General features: G+C 37.9%; 4 protein-coding genes across 5 annotated transcripts; 3 read left to right on the top strand and 1 right to left on the bottom strand.

The window, feature by feature from the left end:
• The first annotated feature begins 1985 nt into the window (after positions 1 to 1985).
• LOC113705810 (biogenesis of lysosome-related organelles complex 1 subunit 1) lies at positions 1986 to 6004 on the top strand. 2 transcript variants are annotated; one of them, XM_072057446.1, is made up of 4 exons: positions 1986 to 2281; positions 2409 to 2614; positions 4258 to 4356; positions 5418 to 6004. In XM_072057446.1, the coding sequence occupies exons 1-3, from the start codon at positions 2179 to 2181 to the stop codon at positions 4345 to 4347; spliced, it is 399 nt and encodes a 132-aa protein (XP_071913547.1). In that variant the 5' UTR covers positions 1986 to 2178; the 3' UTR covers positions 4348 to 4356; positions 5418 to 6004. The 2 variants fall into 2 exon arrangements, with proteins under 2 accessions (XP_071913547.1, XP_027083521.1); XM_027227720.2 differs by having other exon boundaries at positions 1994 to 2281; positions 4888 to 6004.
• Positions 6005 to 7194: 1190 nt separating this feature from the next.
• LOC140010433 (probable calcium-binding protein CML48) lies at positions 7195 to 12186 on the bottom strand. Its single transcript, XM_072057434.1, has 5 exons — positions 11321 to 12186; positions 10094 to 10140; positions 7864 to 8039; positions 7730 to 7748; positions 7195 to 7519 (listed from the first exon to the last, which is right to left on the bottom strand). Exons 1-5 carry the CDS (start codon positions 11856 to 11858, stop codon positions 7412 to 7414), a joined length of 888 nt encoding a protein of 295 aa, XP_071913535.1. The 5' UTR covers positions 11859 to 12186; the 3' UTR covers positions 7195 to 7411.
• A 1888-nt stretch (positions 12187 to 14074) lies between these two features.
• Positions 14075 to 14541, top strand: LOC113695097 (inosine triphosphate pyrophosphatase-like). The gene is made up of 2 exons (XM_072071514.1): positions 14075 to 14332; positions 14419 to 14541. Exons 1-2 carry the CDS (start codon positions 14075 to 14077, stop codon positions 14539 to 14541), a joined length of 381 nt encoding a protein of 126 aa, XP_071927615.1.
• Positions 14542 to 15608: 1067 nt separating this feature from the next.
• Positions 15609 to 19332, top strand: LOC140018510 (uncharacterized). The gene is made up of 6 exons (XM_072071513.1): positions 15609 to 16020; positions 16090 to 16883; positions 17133 to 17183; positions 17258 to 17607; positions 17929 to 18625; positions 18997 to 19332. Exons 1-6 carry the CDS (start codon positions 15609 to 15611, stop codon positions 19330 to 19332), a joined length of 2640 nt encoding a protein of 879 aa, XP_071927614.1.
• Positions 19333 to 20547: the final 1215 nt, after the last annotated feature.

Genomic DNA, 20547 nt, shown 5'->3' with positions numbered 1-20547 from the left:
AGATATAAAAAGAGATGGAATGCGATTAACAATATTCCTAATTTCAATGTAATGAATAAATTATCTCGTGACCTTCGCGAATCGCATGCAGGCAAGAGGAATCTCAATGCAAGGTGGACAAAACATCGTGATACTTTTCATTTGTTCCAAAGTAATTTTGTTGGTAAAATCTAAAGGTCAAATGATAATAACCCTCGAGTTCGAATCTTTACTGGGACATCCGCCCGCCGTACAAGATTTGTACTTCCTGTGGTTGGCGGACTATTGCACGGGACGAAATTTACTCAGCGCGCACCTTCGGACAGTGACTGCAGGTTCCTTTGTCAAAAAAAAAAAAAAATAATAACCCTTCTTTCGTAAAATAACGATTAGCAAATAGTTATCACTTCAACCTAAGGTAGAGGATACCAGAAAAAGGAAAACATATGGGAATGGATCCAGTTAACCTTTATATGGAAAATAAATTGACTTGCAATGCCTTGTCTAACAATAAGAATTTTGAAAAACTAGGTGGTTAGGTTGTATAATATTATCATAAGGAACTAGTCTATTCCATTGCAGTTAAAAAAAATGAATGGATGATCATACAAAAGGTTATGGTGAAGAAATGTTTTGTTCCCATATTTTTTTTTTATCAAACGGAACTCCTGCTCCTACTCTAACCTATATTAGGGAGAGTCCAGATTGAGCCATGTTTCCATATGCAGTGCTTCAATCAATTTAAAGAAAGTCACATCACACATCTGCCAAATTCAGCAAATACAAAATTAACTGAGGTGTAACTTTAATCATATTAACTAAAGGTATAAGTTAATCTTTAACTGTATTAACTAAAGGTGCAAGTTAATCTATCTCTAGCGTGAATACTACTAAAAACTGCAAGTTGACCACTTATGATTAGTTGGTGAAAGCATTTCCTCATATTTTTAGCCACTCAAACCTTTTATCAAAACAAATGGGAAATTAGTTTTGCATAAACGTATCTTTCAGCACCCAGACAAGACACATGATTTTCTATTTTTATTTTCTGATAAAACAAAAAATTTTATTAATGAAATTGTCGAATATTGTCCAGTACGATTTGCTTGACAAGAAGCATAATTATTCTTTTCTTACGTAGCATGCAAATATCCCAAAGTCGGTTATGCAATTCATCACACTTTTTATAATGTTTCATGAAATAAATGATGGATTTGAAAGAGGGGCACCAAATGTCATGCATGTGTGTTCATTATCTAGTGATCTTTAGTGCTTTAGACCCCAGTAAAAATTATTATTTACTTAACATCCAACATCAAATCCATAATTTCAACTACTTAATTTGCGCTAACAAACAACAAATGTCCCCAACTTTTTGTTTCTTTCTCTAATTCATGATGTTTTTACCTCAATTGATAAGATGGTGGACCTTGTGGTTCACTATGGGATGCATAATTGATGCGTTGCACTTAAGTAACTTTGACACATTATCAAAGACCATTTTGGGGTAGGATCTTTTACTCTCTTGTCATTCTTCTTGATGCTAATTATCATGATCTTACTTTTGCCTTAGTGCGAAACCTTTTCTCCAAGATTTGTCATCTTGCCTCTACCACATCAATGTGTTATTTTCATTAACTCATATTGGATTGGAAAGCAAATCCAAGTTTCTATCACGTACATGAGACAATCAACGATCAAACTTTCATAAGATACATGAATCTATACAATATTTAGTTTATACCCATTTTACATGTACAATTAATTCATCAACAACAAGAAAAAAAATTATTGTTTTTTCATTTTGCAGGCACATTGAAACTAGGTAGTACTCGTGGAGCTAAGAAACGAATCAAACAATTCAATTCCCTAAGTGACTTCAATCTTGTGATTAATCAATGGAAAGCTAGTACTCAAACCTAGTTTAACATACTAAGGAGCATTAATTAGTCGAGTTATTCAAGCTCAAAATTTCATATGAACTCTAACTTATAAAAAGTTAATGGCTCAAAATGTAATAATTTTCACATGTTAGACTCGAACACAATTTTTTAATTTGCTACAATTATAATTTTAATCTCGTTAAAAACAAATCAAAAATCAAAACTTTTGTAATAATATACTAACACCCCAACAAAATGGGAAAGTGCATCAGAAATTGAAGCTGAAAAAGGCTGCGAATGCCCTTTTCTTCTGAAGATGGATCGATCAAAACAGCCAGAAGTTGGAGGTTTAGAAGCTTCATTACTTCAACTGATGCATGCTCATAATCAATCATCAATCCAACTCCGGGAACATACAGGTCAACCCATTTGATTTCCCCGTCCAATCCTATTTTTTTTATCCCTTAAAAGAAACTTCTGGGATTTTGACCATATATTTGATTAAGTAGTAATTTGATTCAGTTGGGTTGTTGTAATTTTGAACAGACAAGGCAAAGAAAGATGCAATTGAAATTGCCAAAAGGGTTTCTGCGCTTTTAGTTGATTCGGTTGATGGAGGTGTTCAAGAAGCCTTTATCACGGAGAAAAGGATAGAAATGGAAATTCGAGCATTGACAGCTGCTATTGTCCAATTTGGGAAGCAGACTGATCAGTGGCTAGCAGCTTCTCATGCTATCAATACAGCAATCAAGGTTGAAAAGCTTTTTTTTTTTTTTTTTTTAATTGATCGTCTGTTTTGATATATAAACCTAAAAGTTGACATGGTTGAGGCAATGGTTACCAACAGAGTAATGCAAGTTTAAGTCTTTGCTTGATATGTGAGTTATTTGTGTGATTATGTGCTAGCCCTTAACCATTTTGGTATTAAAGGAGAAGAAAACTGGGGGTTTATTTAAATGTATTGCATTAAATTCGGTTACTGCGATATTTAAATGACCAATATGCAATAGTTTGCGTTGTTATTTTTTTCCTCATTTTTTTTTACCCCAAAATTTTCTTTGCACATCTTTTTTTGGGTGAAGTGCCACGAGTTTTTGGTATTCACATGAAAAAAGTGGGAGTGGTAGAAGCTTTCTAGTTGAGCTTTGGTGATCTTGCGGAGCGAGCACAGGAAGAGCTGAGAAATGGCCTAAAGGCAGACGAATGGAAATAGTTTATGTGAGGTCTAAACCACCTGCCAACTACATCACATTTAATGTGGATGCGGCAGCTTCTGGCAACCCCAGAGTTGTGGGAGCGGGGCGGCTGATAAGGAATGAACTTGGTGTCTTTCTGGGGGGCTTTTGTACAAACCTGGGAATCACTACTAATGTATAAGCTCAACGCTGGGTATTCTGTGTGGATTGGAATTTGCTTGGGCTGAGGGATACAGGAAAGCGGAGGTAGAATCTGATTCTCTCAGCAGCATTGGCTTGGTTAAAGAGGCTACAAAGGACAATGTACAGTTGAACCTAATTGGAGAAATCAGACAGTGGCTTCAGAAGGATTGAGATTGTAGATTGCTACATACTGGAGACAAGGGAGCTTTGTGGCAGGTGGTCTAGCAAAGCTCTGGAATGAGGATTGCACAAGTTTGGGGATTCACCAGAACAGATTAGGAAATTGTTGAGTGACAATGTTGCATGGATGTCTACCCTGCATTTAATCATGTTGTAATGGGCCGTTAGGCCCTCTAAAGAACCTCCACTCCCTCCCCCCCCCCCCCCCCCAACAAAAAAAAAACAAAAAAAAAAAGAACCTTTGGTGATCCATGTGCAAGTTCATAAGCATTTTTGAAGACCTATAGTTGAAAGTTTACACAAATGATTTTCAAACGTGAAGTTTTTCTTTGTTTGAGGCTTGCTGAATAACGACTGGTTGGTTATTACCTGCAGTTGTTTCCTGGGATGCTTATTATTGATAGGTGATCGTGTAGAAGTGGGAATGATAAATTATTGAATCTAAAACGTTGTTGGTGTGTACTTACTTCTTTTTTAAGATTATGCTAGATGCTAAGCATTCACTGCACTTAATTCTGCTTCATTATGGCCAGCAGCAAAAGGTTAAGAAAGAAAAAAGGAAAAAGAAGTGTGAGGCTCAATTCTGGTTTTATGCCTTCATCCCTAGGGATACAGGATACAATGGGCCACCTTGATTGCCAAGAAAATTAGGAATTTGTATTACCGAAAATTTTTATTTAGCTGTGATACTTATGCAGCCTCATGACCAGCTATTTCACTACATTACTGCTATTGTCCTGGACTTGTAATTATTTAATTTTTTTTTCATTGTGAAGATTTTATATTTTAAAACCTGGATTTTCCTTTGATCTGATTATCTTTGTTTCGCATGACAGGAAATTGGAGACTTTGAGAACTGGATGAAGACAATGGAATTTGACTGTAAAAGCATTAGTGCTGCAATCTACAACATTCACCAATCATGAGATCACTAGGTGAGCTATCTATACCACCATTTATAATGCTTTTGTAGTTCTGTGTATTTCCTTTTTGTGTGGGAGAGTACTCTTTTCTTGGAATATCTTAATGTATGAAATTTTCCCAAATGAAACTTCCTGGTTTTAGAGTGTACTTGTATTATCTTGGCATATGTCATAAATCTGGTAGTTCAAAATTATAACACTAGTAATTGACTTGTAATCATAAATTATCCTGTCCTTCAACCCTGGGAAAGAAAATAAGAACAGGAACTTATGCTTGGCGTTCAAAACCTGTCTACATTTCCATCACCACTTTAATTGAAGACAACAGTTATCCAAGACAGCAATTATCATGTTTGATTAGCTTCTATGTTGTGATGGGTCTGAATCTGAATCGGCTGTTAATAGTTTAATGTCAATCTCAGTGCAAAAATTCTCCATTTCTTCCAAACATATCTGCTATCAGATTTATGGTTAGCTGTCCACATATTATCTTAGTCAGGGGAACTTTACTGAAGACTTTGTTCGTGTAATTGCTTTTTCCAGGGGGACTTTAGACTTAATGCAATGACTTTGGCAAAGGAAAATGAACATCATCCTTCTGCCACAGCAAAGTGTTAGCGTCAGTTTCTATGCACTTCTAGTACTTTGCATGATGAGCCATTTAAATCAGCAAAGAGTTCGAGAGATTCTTACAATTGCCTGCCAAGCTTGTTGAAGCTATTGCCTGATGGTGGGATAATCTCAATCTCTGGAGCAAGAGTGGCTTCCTGGAAAGCATCAGATCTACTTATTCCTGCTTTTTTGGGGTTTGCATGGTTGATGATTGCAAAGGATCACTTAGTTCCAGAATCGTACATCTGATGGGATCACTTTATTCCTGAGTTGATATTCATGTTTACCTATAGATTAGTTTTCCGGTTTATTATAGGCAAAACATTTTGGCTTATTATCTGCATTTCATCCTTCAACGAGAGTCTTATTTCTAGTCAATACTCTTTACTATTAGTGTCTTTTCTTTCAAGATGCCAAGAATGGATTTTTACTGTGAACCTTGCTTTCGTGGTTTTGTTTAGGTAGTTCAGAGACATGAAGAATCTCCTCCAGAGGAAGAGGTGCCTCATTTAAGCGTTCCCAACTTCAAAAGATCTGACATGCTATTTACTTTCAAGAACCAAGCGGCCAGAATATCTGATCGTAATAGCCATGGTATACATGGACACGGTAGTTGTCTAGCACTTTCTGTTCAGTCCTCCAATTCATTTATAAAAACATCATCCGCTTTGAGTTCTGGCTTTATTGAAGAAGGGTCAGACAGAATTTTGACAAAAAATCAGATGATTATAGACTACAAAACAAAATATCACAAGATTCTTTGTCGTGTTCAAATATCCCAAGTATTACGCGTCAATACAATCAGTTAACATACACTTGATGTAGGAAATATGGTGCCTAATAAATTAGCAAAACAAAAATTGTTGCGAGCGAGAGGATTCACTGGAAGAAGAAAAATGGTTTCATATATGTAATTTGGCATCTTATTGCAACAGGCACCTTTCAATTCCTTGCAAGTCTTGTTAGGATTTTGATGCTCATGATAAGGTACTTTCATGATGGATTGTAGTCACTTTTTTAAATTTATCATGTTCGGCCCTTGATGCTATGCATGTGAGCATAACCATTATTGTCTTTTTTTCTTTTTTTTTTTCCAGAGACGATAACTGTTGTATAACGTAATTTATTCTGTACTAGGGGGAGGGGACAGACCTAAGGAAGCTCATAACATAATTTAGGGTAATCCAGGGGGAGGGGACAAACCTAAGGAAGCTCAGGGTAATCCGGAGATGACTGAACCATCATCAGACCAAACGGGTGCGAAGTGCACCCACTTGAATTTTTTTAAGCAAAGTCACTTTTAGTATGACAATTGGTGGGAGGCAAGGGTTAATGCTTTGGTGGTGGCCACCAGCCTTTGGACTGGTGGTTGCATAACCATTATTATCACCTGGGCTGTTTTTGGTGCAGACCTGGAATGTTTGGTATTTGTTTAGAGGAACATGTGAACTTGTCTTGCCCGGGGGTTTGGTAGTAAATTGCCTCTTCCATCCATGATCCCTCCTCCCCACAAACATCGAAAAGGACAGGCTCAAGCCTGCAGAACTGAAACAAAACCATAAACACTCTCTCTACACCTTAGTCATAGGAATTGGGCAAAGATTTAATCATCCATCTTTCTGTTTGCTTCCCACAGTATTCACACAGCATCATCACAATGAGAAGGCCATGATCCACAAGCTTCACTTTAGTCAAACCTACTCGAAGTTTACGAGTGTCCAAGGTCCAAACAAAACGTTCCCAAAACAAAATTCTGCCAATTGGAGCATAATAAAGCATGATTGATTCTGCATAAGGGTACCCGACAATGCTAGCTTTGCCTGATCTGGCTGTGCTCTGACATTAACCATTCATGTCTAAACCCAAGTTGAAAACTCTCAAGAATATCTTGTACAAGTTCGTATGTACTAAATTGAACCAATTGGAGTCTAATTTACTTTCCAAGTAGTGAAAGCCTATGACTCTGCATTGAAAATTGATCTTCATCTATTCCATGTTCCGAAGAGAAAGAAAAAACATCAATACACTGGGGTCACAAACAAAAAAATTTCAAATGGCCCTTCCCTCCTTGCAATCAACCAGAGTTTGAACCATTTCTGTCAGAGCATGGCAATATGGTCTTCATCTCTCTTCACCTTAGCTGGAAAGCAATTTGCTGATGCTCACTAGATCAAGAACGCACGAGAGAATGGTTGGGGGGAAAATCAATTTGAAGTTCAGACTTGCCAATTACTAGGCTTGCTAGAAAATTTGTCTCATACATAAATAAAATCTCGATTCAATCGAATCTCGAAAAACCAGTCAAACATGACAATAGAAAAACTCTGTACACAAAGATATACATCCCTTCCATGTCTCCTGAACATTTCACGCACCTCACCCTAACGATGTACAGTTTCACCTCAAACAACAGACAACAAATCAAGAATTGATAAAGATTGTTGATAGCAGGTAGCTAGTACGATACAAGAAAAGGTATGATCATACTCATAAACGAATCATAGGTCATTGTAGCTGATCCAGTATAACGTGGATCCTTCTCCTTGAACTTTTCAGTCAAACCCTGTATTTATAACATGTGTAAGAATCAAGTGTCTCATAGAAAGGGACATCAATATACTAATAACTTTGAACTTGCAGAAAGAGTGTAAGATTGCAGATTCTAACAAAATTTCCCCCTGTTTCGGCCAACATTATTAAAAACTCTCACAGGACAAAAAGATTCCAACCATGAAACAAAAGTGCATAAGAGAATTTGAATTTAGTTTCTTACCTTCACAATCATCCCACATCTGCACAAAAGAAAAGAAAAGGACTGAGATAAGAATATATCAAACCATGCTATTCAACAGCCAACAAAAAGCAGAAGACAAAAAGTTCATATACCAAAGGAGGAGGAAGCCTTACTCAACAAAACTGTCAAAACTGAGCTCAACTCTTCTGCCATTTCCTTCTTCGTATCTGGAAATGAGAACTTGGAATACAGAAGGTGGTACTGCATAGCCTATACCATTGAGAGCATCTCTTAGTTCTGTTGCATCAATTTTCCCACTTCGATCTCTATCAAACCTCTCAAATATGGCCTGCAGTAAAGAGTGAAAGAGTTATTCCAATAGACTATTATAGCTTGAAACAAAATATTGTAATAAAATTGAACACCAAAAACTGACTAGTTGAACAATTTTAAGTGGGGAAGAAAGCAAGACTGGAAAGAAAGTAAAATATTAGATGCCTTTAAGATCGAACAGAAGTAGTTTACCCATTACCAAAGAAACATAATTACCACGAGAGAGTTTTCTGCTCAAATCTATTACCATAACATAGGCATATTCTCCAGTTGTACAGAAGTTTACTTTCCCTTCCATCCAAAATCAAAGAGAGTATAGCATGCCTTTTGTAAGATATGCACCCAACAATGTGTTCGGATTAAGAAATAATCCAAAAACAGACACTAAGCAAATTGTTTTCTTCACGGTGTCTTGCATCTGCTAAGCAGCATTTAAAGTAGCACCAAAATCTAAGAAGGTAAGAGATACTCTATTCTACCTGAATCAGAGTTTATACTTGAAACAGAGTTTATACTTAATTTTTTAGTTATGCTATTATATGCACATCCCCATGATGGAAAGTTTTAGTAACTAAACATTGCACCTTTCTCAACAAGTTACACACCTAACAGGGCAGTAGCATAGAATGTTGGGCCTCTTCTTCCTCAGATATAAGATAACACCACATGCATATCTTGCTAATTTCCTTCTTAAACTATGTTCTTCAAGTATTTCGCAATGTTTGGGCCAAATCAAACTAAACCATGAATTTTTAAATATAGTAGGTGTTTTTCCATACAAAATCAGAAATAACTTGTTAAACAGACAGGATTGTCATCCCAAGACAATCCAAAACTATGCAAGAATTCAGGAAAAGATATGAGCAGAGGTTGACGAAAATGGTTAAACATAAGGGGAAAAAAAAAAGAAAAAGAAGAAACTCTTTAGGCCCCAATGTCTTCCCTTTTCTTAAAGGTAAGAAATATGTTATTACCATTAACTACTATTTAAGAAATATGATCCCAAGAATCAACTGGGACTGAAAAAATCTAAAAGACTTCCTGCTGTGCAAATGGACCACTCCCAATTATGGCAGGAATTTCCTCATTTACCTCTTTTCTTAAGAATATGAATCACAACCCCTGATGCCATTAAACCCATTCCTTGAGAGATTTATATGCTACCCCACGTTAGAAGAGTTCCAACCATACTTTTGGCTATGACAGCAAAGAAAATTTATGCCTCACAACTCTGTTTATAGAAGCATGTTAGTGTCAGACCACTCTTCTAAAAGACAAATAGATTTAAAAACATACCACGCAATTTTCCCTCTTACTGCTCTTAAGGACCACAAGCATTGAATATAATGAATATGAATTTGTAAGTAGTGCTTTACAGAAGAAAAAGCACATAGCCATGTCAGTAAAGCAATTCTCCTCTTATTGTGTGCGTTTGACTGTTCATCTCTCTATCCAGGTCTGTTGTGTGATTAATTCAGGATAAACAGTTAATGAACTCCAAATTTAAATAAACAGGAAACTATATTGTGGTTTGGCTTACCATCTATCTCATGTATATAAAACTAAAAGATGGTAGAAAACTGGAGCATTACTCGCCATTCTATAGCTCAGTACATCTGCACTTGGTCTAATGAAGTCAAAATGACCTCTTTACACCATGTGCTATATGTAGTTCAGAGTGAACAATATGCTTCACAGTTAATGTCATGGCCTACTGAATTTTAATCACACAGCATATCCTAGATAAAAATATATGTGCACGAGTAGAATTTACAGCCAATCATTTGATGATGCACTATATTTTGATTCTTTAGTATTTGAAAAGATGATGACCTGAAGATTTCAAGCACCAAAAATCAGGAAGTTATCTCGTATCTCATAGATGACATTGCAAACCAACAAAGAAAGTACCCTATAATTCATCTCAAGATGCATATATAGACACAACAAATATCCAATTTCCATCCTTCCTCCCAAAAAGAAACAATAAACAAACAAGCAATAGCAGAATAAACCAAATAATAGGGGAACAAAGAAGGAAATGTAACAAAGAATCAAAAGATCACTCACTCGCCATTGACCAAGACAACTCCATAAAGCAGAAAACTCCTTGGGCCCTGTGATTTCAAAACCAAGAATAAGCAACACAAGTAACCATAACCATTATCCAAAGTTATAGGAGTCGGTAAATAACTTGAAAGATAGCAAAAATGTTGTTTGTAGTCTTTTGGATGAGAGAGAATGGGAAAGGGGAATGGAGTTGAAATTAGACATCCATAAATTCACAAGTCAATGGGATTTTCCAAATAAAGCAAATTCAACCTACTGCATGCGTTACACTTCCAGAGGCAGTGAAACATATCAACAGCTCTTATCGTTCTCAAGTCCACCATTGGACACAAAGAAAATTTTTACGAAGTCAAAAAAGACCACCACTTAAATCCTTTTACTTCAGTATTTTAAGTTTCTGATTCATAATCCTAAATATACCATCTCCGCATAAGAAATTTCTTCTGCATAGTAAATCGCCACTTTCCAGAACCAGAGCAAAATCCTAGTCATTAAGTGCAGAGGAGTATCCCACATCAAATCAAATAAAGCCTCACATTTTTTCTCAGCTTTAACACACATCACACTCTCCCTACTCTTTCCTCATTTCTTCACTTCTTCTCCTTCTCATCTCCCACACTAGTAACAGTAGCCACAATTTGAAACAACGCTCTCCGAGATGTCAAAGAATAACCTCTACAAACTACAATTTTATCAATTCAGGATGAAAAATATACTAGCTCACTAACCTACATAGGAAAAGCATCTTGTTTACCAACTCATTAGCACATTGAATCCCATTACCTTTTCTCTCTCATAAAGCAGCATCATCCAACCATAAAACCACACAGAACGAGTACCAGAAAAATTGAAAAAAAAAAAAAGCAAAATTATGTATTGGATATCCTAAATCTTCCAAAATATATCTAGCTCCTCAAATGTTAAATGCTACATAAAAGGTGCATCTTGCATCGGGATAAAGCATCATGGAGTATCGCATTAAAGAAAGGGATTCACTTAATATTCTGGTCTTTGATCTTTCAATTGTAATGTATTCACAAGCACCAAGGAAAAAAAGTATCAGTCAGAATCAAATGAAAGAAATAAAACCAAAAAAGATCACTTTTTTTTTTACTCTCTAAACTTTGAATAACCACAATAAAAAGAATATTCTCTGGAGGGTAATAGCATAATATAAAAGAAACCCAGAAAAGACTTCATTGAAAAAGCGTTGACTAGAATATTTACCGATTTTGAGAGCAGAATCAGAAGGGTTCTTGAAGAGAAAGATTAGTAAACGGATAGTCCGCATGGTGAACCTTTGATAGCCCGAAGAAAGAGCTTGTCGGAGCTCCGATTCCTCAATGAACGCACTGCCATCCCTATCCACCATCTGGAAGGTCCGAATCACACCCGGGTCGGTCCCAGGTGGAAAGGAAGCATTGTAGTTATAGCTCTGATACTGCTGCTGCTGCTGGGGCTGGGGAGGAGGATAACCATACCCGTAGCCAGGATCCGAATGAGATGAATGACCTGACCCATAATTGCTGCTGAAGCTGCCGGTCGGTGTAAGCGTCGGGTACTGACTCTGGTGATAAGTGTGACCCGTATAGGAGGAAGAGGAAGAGGAGGAGGCGGGAGGACGGTAGTACTGGTCTTGAGAAGAACGAGAGGGGTAATACGGGTGGGCCAACCTGGGTTCCTGATCCGGGTCGGGCACGGGTGGGGCGGAGGGTGAGTAGGCAGCTCGGTGGCTGTCCAAAGATGATGATGATGATGAGTCCATTTGAGTGCGTGTTTCTTGTGGTGTGCTGGTGTGTGTGGCGTGTTTGCTTCTTCAGCTGGGAAATGAGAATGAAATACTACTAGTAATTGCAAACTGAGCGATTAAAATACTTAATTCATAAGTACCTTAATCTGGTAGTATATAACTAATTCACTCGTTGAATTTTAGACGAAGCAAAGTCCAAATTTCGACAGGAGACGAGAGAAGTTTGGTGTACTGGTACCGGTGGCGGTGGTTGCCCACCCGATTGATTCGCCTGGTTTCATGTGGTGGGGGTTAAATTCCAATTTACTTTCGGAAGAAAACAACCATCTTCATTGTCTCACCACTTAACACCGCCTTACGGTGCAATGGAAACTAATCAAATCGAGCAACCTAGTTTAATTATGTTAACGAATTTAAAATTTTGTTTAAATTTGATTTATTTATTTGTCAAATTGAGTTTAAACAAACTTTTTTATCGAATTTGAATATTTTTTAATATAAAGCAATATACTCTCGGAAGAAAACCTAACCATCTTCATTGTCTCACCACTTACCGCGCACCTAGTGGTGCAATGGAAACTAATCAAATCAAACAACCTAGTTTGATTATTTTAACTATTTTGAAATTTTGTTCAAATTTGACTTGTTTATTTGTCAGATCGAGTTTGAACAAACTTTTTTGTCGAATTTGAATGTAATCGAACATAAAGTGCGCTCTTCAAGTTAAGTTTAGCTTAACTAATTGGCGAACCAAACTAAAACGAACATTTAGTTATTTGAAAATCAAGTAATTTGATTCATTTTTCAGCCCTACCACCACTATATGTTAGTGTATTTTAATAAAATCTTAAATTTTTCATAACAAAATATTTACAATGAGTTATAATATAATTTATTTGAGAGTTATGGGAATTATAATGTTGGAAGTTACAATACATTTTGAATAGAGTTATTATACAATTATTTGAATAGGAGTTACAAAATTGAATAGGAGTTACAAATGAATTTTTTAATCAAATGAAGAATTTTTTGAGTCATTATAAGCCATTCAAATATGAATCAATTTTTAGGTTACAAATTTTACAAATTAGCTACAATTTAATATGAAAAAAACCTTTATATGTTGAACTTGGACATTCAACCTATTTTCTAAAGGTTTTTGTAGCCTATAAATAGTGAAATTCTTTAGAGAATTTCTTACACACTTCTCTCAATAAAAGATTATTCTAAATACTATTTTTTCCTTACACTTATTTCTTTCTCCCTGATTCTAATTTTCTTTGGACAAAGTAAGGTATTATGAAGCTTTTGCTTCTCTTGATTGTGCAGATCAGAGGGAAGCAACAATCAAAGAGTTAGTCTGTTGTATCTTGGAGGCGGCGCACTAGATCTTTTGCATCAGCTGAAAAAATACCGTAGAGGCACGTATCGTCTTAAAGAGAGTGTTCTACGCGCCTCAACCTTACCAAACTTCTTAGTAGCTATCAAATCCAATGTGGTTAGCTTGAAAATCAGAAGTTGTCCGTGTACTATCCACCAACGACACACAAAGAAATAGCCAAAAAAGTATGGATTAATCCAATGTGGTTAGTTTGAAAATCAGAAGTTGTTCATGTACTCTCCACCAACACCACACAAAGAAATAGCCAAAAAAAAGTATGGATTAATCTACTTAACCACCATCACTATGTTATCGCTACCAATGAAGAGATGTAGTAGCAAAAATTAATCTTACATATATCACATATTGTAGATGTATACATTATCAATATACAAAAATTAATATAATAATGTAAAGTGTATTAAGTAGATACTATCGATGACTGATACGGTTTTGATTTAATTATTAAAGTTGAGATTCAAGAATTAGAAGTTTTGGGTGCTAATCTCATGTCCTTTCCCTACTTATTAGAACAAATTGCGCCAAATGTCACTAAACTATATGTTTGTGCTAGTGTAGGGTACTAAACTATTTTCTTAGCCGAAAATATCACTGAACTAACCAAAATGCACGTTTCTTATCATTCAATGTAATTTGACCATCAAGTCAAACAGAATGGATGCCATGTGAACTGCACACCTAAGATTTGTAGGGCAAAATTGCCCAAAAAATTTAAGCGCGCTAAATAAACCACAATAGGCGGTCGTTTCACTCTAGAATCTCAACAAAAAAAAAACCACCCAAAAAAAGGAAAAGAAAAACACAGAATCGCAAGAAAATGTCTGCAGCAATGGCTATGGTGAAGGGATCGGTGCTATCTCTACCAGTGACTTTTATCTCTGGAAATGCCAAGAAGCTCAAGGAAGTTTGTGCTATTCTCGACAAGCTGATTCCTTTTCAATTGCTCAAACTTGATTTGTCGGAGCTACGAGGTGAGCCTGAGGATATCTCCAAAGAAAAGGCTAAAATTGCTACCAAAGAAATAAATGGACTAGGGCTGGTGCAACATACTTGCCTCCATGATGAATGGAGAAGATTGGAGATGAAGGTTTGAACAACTTATTGATGGCATATGAAGATAAAGCAGCCCATGCTCTTTGTATATTTTCTCTTGCTCTTGGGTCAAATATGCAGCTAATAACTTTTGTAGAAAAAACTGCAAGCAATTTTGGTCCTACCAGAGGACCCAATGACTTTGGATGGGATCCACTAGATGTGATTCTTCTTGGTCAAGATCTCTTTGTCCACTGGATGTGATTCTTCTTCCACCTTTTGGGTCCCTATCAACAATATTCATCTTGTGGAGTTGTTGAAGAATGTGACAAGCAATACTCCCGCTACTTTTACCAAATTGAGGTGGACAGCTTTCCATTCCTCTTGCTTCTTCCATAAATCCTCCCGAAAACACCAATTCCAAGGCCTTGCCTCAAATAAATTTTTCTAGCCATGGAAGCAGCTCTGATGTAGTACCAATTTGGGTCATACAGAGCAAGCTCCTGAGTGTACCTAATACACGTGAAATGGATTATGCGTGAAATGGGTTGCATGTGCGTGCATGGGGCTGCATGTGGCTGTGCATGGAGTTAGTTACAGCTGGAGTTAGGTACGATAGGTTAGTCAATGATTTGTAAAATCTTATGACGTCAGTCGACGTCATAAGTTTGTTAGCCAACTTAAGATCACCGCCTAAGTCATTTATAAAATGTGAAGTTGGAAATCTATGGCGGTAGTTAGACCTGTCAACGGGTCGGGTCCGAACCGGAATTCATTATTCCGGACCCGGACCCGGCATACCAAATTAGATCCGGATTCGACCCGTTTACCCGACGAGTCTTCTACTTTATGTTCCGGATCCGACCGGTCTCGGATCCGGGTCCGGGTCTACCTGAAAAAATTATGAAAATTTACAATTTCTAATAAAAATGAGAAAAAAATATATTTGTACACTAATTTCTAACTAATACAAAAAAAAATCAAATAAGAAAATAAATCAAATTAACTTTACTCAAATACATCACCCTAATCAAATTATATTGATAAATATACATATTTTAAATTATTAATCCATTTATATTCGGATCCGAGTCTAATACGGGTCGAAATACTATATTCCGTATCCGATCCATTTTTTTGTTTGACAAAACGGATCCGGATCCGGATCCAGACCCGGACCGTTGACAGGCCTAGCAGTAGTGGATTCCATTTGTAAAGTTGTTTTTTTCACATTTCTTGTAATCTCTTATGTTCATCATTCAAGGCAATAAATCTTCTCTGGTTTTCGAATTACTTCTTCATTATTTCTGTGGTCCCTAGATCAGAGATTAATGACCTCCACTGCTCTTTGCATCAGTAGTATCAGAGCTGGGTTACGCCAGCTCAACTCTTTGATAGCAGAGGGCACTAGGTCGCATGTCCGGAAAATAGAAAAGCACGTAAGATCCATGCTGAAGGAGCAACATAAGCAATTTGAGAGAGAAATGACGGCTCTGTGGAATTTGGTGATCGAATTGCACACACAGAAGGCTCAGGGGGAAGGAAATGGCTGCCCTCACAACTCGGATGCTCCAACCAGCAGCAGGAGAGGATATCAGGTTCCTTCTCGTCTATCACGAATTGATTTCCCGAAATTTAATGGAGAAGACTTTAGAGGATGGTTATACAAGAGTGAGCAGTTTTTTGAGGTGGATGAGACTCCCAACGCAGTAAAAGTTAAGATAGCGGCGATGAGTTTGGAAGGTAAAGCTCTTCAGTAGCACCAAATTTTTATGAAATCTAGACTTACACGTGAGTTTCCTACCTGGGAAGAGTATGTGAGAGAGCTATCTTCAAGATTTGGAGATTCCTTGTATGATGATCCAATGAGGGAGCTTAAGAGCTTGAAGCAGTCTGGGTCAGTAAAGGAGTACCACGATGTGTTTGAGGAACTCCTCAATAGGGTGGATCTTCCAAAAGATTATGCTACTAGCTGCTTCTTGAGTGGATTGAAGCCAGAAATTCAGTTGATCTTACGAATGTTTATGCCTAAGAATGTGCAGCATGCTCGAATCTTGACCAAAATTGAAGAAGCAAAAATGATAGTGCAGTCAAAAGAAAAAGTAATGTCCAAATCATTCCTGAATTACTCAGACCGCACGGGTACCACACAGTTCCGTGCGCATGCTCCTAGTCACAAGTGGAAAACAGACTCTAAGGCAGTACTGCCCCTACCTATGTTTCCAGCACTTCCCAACAATGAAAGGCAGCATGAGTCGGGTGCTAAAAAGGCTTTCAAGAGGCTGAGTAGGGCGAAAATGAACAAGAAAAGGGCAAGGGGATTATGTTTTTGGTGCGATGAGAGGTTTACAGCTAGGGATAGATGTGAAAATAAGCAATTCCATAGGTTGGAGGTTTGGGATGATACGCCAGATAAGAAGGAACCGAAGACTGAGGGTGAGGAGGATGCAATAGATAAGGGGCAGTTAGCTTATATTTCTCTCAATGCCATGACCAACATAGCTGTCCCTAATTTTATGACAATGAGGGTCACTGGACATGTAGGGAAGCAGTCTGTGAATATTTTCATAGATTGTGGCAGTTCACATAATTTCATTCACCCCAAGGTAGTGCAAAAACTGGGGTTAATCACACAAAGGGTTGAGCCACTAATGGTAGAAGTAACAGATAGAAACAAGTTGACTACCCACGATCTCTGCCCAGACTTTACCTAGAAAATGCAAGGGCAAGAATTCAAGACTGATTTGTTGGTGTTACCTGTAGAGGGGTGCGAAATAGTTCTGGGAATGCAATGGTTAACCACCATTGGTGATGTGAAGTGAAATTTTGGTGATCTCATGATGGAATTCCTGCAGAGTGGTCACAAGGTAGTCTTGAGAGGAATGAAACAACACGGGTTACAGTTGGTGAGACAAAAGAAAATGCAGAAAATATTGCAAAAACCTGAGCAAATTGCAGGAGCACAACTCTGTCTAATTAGAATCGTCCAGAACCAGAGCCAGGGCCATTATCTCTTTTTTCTATTACAGCTGGAACTAATGGAAGGCAGGATAGTAACTTGCTGGATCTAGAATGTTTGCTGAGTGAATATGGTGATTTGTTTCAAGAACCTAATGGTTTACCTCCTGAAAGATTGCATGGCCATAGGATTGTTCTAAAAGAAAGCACTGAACCTGTCAATGTAAGACCCTATAGGTACCCTGTTTTTTGGAAAGGTGAAATTGAAAAACTGGTAGCAAAAATGCTTGCTTGTGGGATTATTAGAGCTAGCTCTAGCCCTTTCTCCTCTCCAGTAGTTTTGGTAAAAAAGAAAGATGGATCCTGGAGAATGTGTGTTGATTACCGGCAACTGAACAGGCACCATAAAGAATAAATTTCCTATTTCTCTAATAGAAGAGTTGTTGGATGAACTTTTTGGAGCTAAATTCTTTACCAAGTTAGACTTGAGGTCTGGTAATCATCAAATTAGAATGAAGGCTGAAATGTGGAGAAAACAGCCTTTAGAACTCATGATGGCCACTATGAGTTTCTAGTTATGTCCTTTGAGCTAACTAATGCCCCCTCAACATTTCAAGGTCTGATGAATGACATCTTTAGGCCCTTTCTAAGGAAATTTATTCTGATTTTCTTTGATGACATTTTGGTATACAGTGGTGGTTGGAATGAGCACCTGCAACACCTGAGACTTGTGTTTGAACTGTTGAGAAGGCATGAATTACAGGTAAAAATGAGTAAATGTGCATTTGCTCAACAGCAAATTGACTACTTGGGGCATATTATCAATGCAGAAGGTGTTCAAGCCGACCCTCAGAAAACTGTTGCCATTAAAAATTGGCCAATACCGCAGACAATCAAGGAGCTGCGAGGATTTTTGGGCCTTACTGGATATTATAGGAGATTCATACAAGGCTATGGTAAGATTACTAAATCACTCACAGACTTGGTTAAGAAGAATCAATTTCAGTGGCATGATAGGGCTACTCAAGCTTTTAAAAGACTACAGGAAGTTATGAGCAGTCCCCCTATCCTAGCTCAACCAAATTTTACTCAAGAATTCATTGTGAAAACTGATGCTTCTAGAAATGGGATTGGGGCGGTGTTGATGCAAAAAAGGAGACCATTAGCTTTTTTCAGTAAAGCACTGGGGACTAAACATCAAGCTCTGTCAGTATATGAAAAAGAAATGTTGGCCATAGTCACTGCGATTTTAAAGTGGAGAGCTTATTTGGTGGGACGACACTTCATTATCAAAACTGATCATCAAAGTTTGAAGTATAAAATGGAGCAAAGGGTACATACACCACTGCAGCAGAAATGGATAGCCAAGTTGATGGGGTACGATTATGAGGTACAGTACAAGAAGGGGAGTGACAACATTGTAGCGGCTGCATTGTCCAGACAACCATAGGAAGGCAGCTCACTGTACGCCTTGGTTACTGTCACAACTTCTCTCATCAAAGATATCCAATAGAGTTGGCAACAAGATGCGATAGTCCAGGAATTGATCCAAAAGTTAAGCAGCAATGGTCAGCATTCTAGCAACTATTCTTGGCAGCAAGGGTTGCTCAAGCGGAGGGGCAAATTGGTGGTTGGCAATGATCAGTCTTTAAGGAACATGTTGATTGCCTTGTGGCATTCAAGTTCACAAAGGGGCATTCTGGAATGGAAGTCACTTACAGGAGACTTAAGTAGGTTTTGTATTGGCCGTGCATGTTCAAGGATGTGGCCCATTTTGTAGCAGTATGTGACGTTTTTCAAAGAAATAAGTCAGATAATACAGCTTATCTGGGCCTATTACAACCTTTACCCATACCTGAGAAGATTTGGTCTGACATCTCTATGGATTTTATTGAAGGCTTACCCCTCTCACATGGCAGGAAGGTGATCTTAGTGGTGGTGGACAGACTCAGCAAATATGCTCACTTCATGGCTGTGGCTCATCCCTATACCGCCATCTCAGTTGCCCAGCTATTCATAGACCAAGTTTACAGGTTACATGGTCTTCTTCAGACCATTGTCAGTGATAGAGATCCCATTTTCTTGAGCTCTTTCTGACAGGAAATTTTCAGGTTGCAGCGTGTCTAGTTGAACATGTCCACTTCCTACCATCCTCAGAGTGATGGCCAGACAGAGGTAGTTAACAGATGTTTAGAGAACAATTTGAGGTGTATGGCTGGTGATCATCCCAAGGATTAGAGTTTATGGCTGCCAATGGCCAAGTACTGCTATAATACGAATTTTCATTCCCCTACCAAATTCACTCCTTACGAGATAGTCTATGGCCAGCCTCCCCCACTTCACATTCCTTACCTACCTGAGACCACGGCAGTTGAATCTGTGGACAGGAGCCTACATGTAAGGGAGAAAGTCATTCACTCCCTGCGGCATAATCTGTCCAAGGCTCAACACAAGATGAAATAGTTAGCTAATAAACGCAGGTCAGAGAGGGAGTTTGATGTGGGTGATTGGGTTTATGTTAAACTTCAACCTTACAGGCAACAGATTCTACGCTCTCATCACTGTAGAAGTTATCTCCTCATTATTTTGGTCCATTTCAAGTGTTGGCAAGGATAGGAGCAGTGGCATAAAAATTAGCCTTACCATCACATGTTCGTATTCATGACACTTTCCATGTTTCCCTGCTCAAGAAGAAGGTCGGCACAGGGTCTATTCAAGCTTAGATTCCTGCTGGAATCACACACTAGGGACAGATACTGTTGGAACCCATTGCAGTTCTGGACCGACGTTTGGTCAAGCGTGGGAGAGTTGTTACTACCCAGGTGCTGGTTCAATAGAGTAACAGCTTTCCTGAAGATGCTACCTGGGAGTACTTGCAAGACTTACGGCTATAGTTCCCTCATTTCAATCCTTGAGGCCAAGGATTGTTTGAGGGGAGGGTATTGATACACGTGAAATGGATTATGCGTGAAATGGGTTGCATGTGCGTACATGGGGCTACATGTGGCTGTGCATGGAGTTAGTTACAGCTGGAGTTAGGTACGATAGGTTAGTCAGTGATTTGTAAAATCTTATGACATTAGTCGACGTCATAAGTTTGTTAGCCTACTTAAGATCACCGCCTGAGTCACTTATAAAAGGTGAAGTTGGAAATCTATGGCGGTAGTGGATTCCATTTGTAAAGTTGCTTTTTTCACATTTCCTGTAATCTCTTCTGTTCATCATTCAAGGTAAGAAATCTTCTCTGGTTTTCGAATTACTTCTCCATCATTTCTGTGGTCCTTAGACCAGAGATTAACGACCTCCACTGCT

This window comes from Coffea arabica, chromosome 1e (genome assembly GCF_036785885.1).
Source record: "Coffea arabica cultivar ET-39 chromosome 1e, Coffea Arabica ET-39 HiFi, whole genome shotgun sequence".
In the NCBI taxonomy this organism is placed as follows: domain Eukaryota; kingdom Viridiplantae; phylum Streptophyta; class Magnoliopsida; order Gentianales; family Rubiaceae; genus Coffea; species Coffea arabica.
This window is presented reverse-complemented; position numbering and strand designations above follow the sequence as displayed.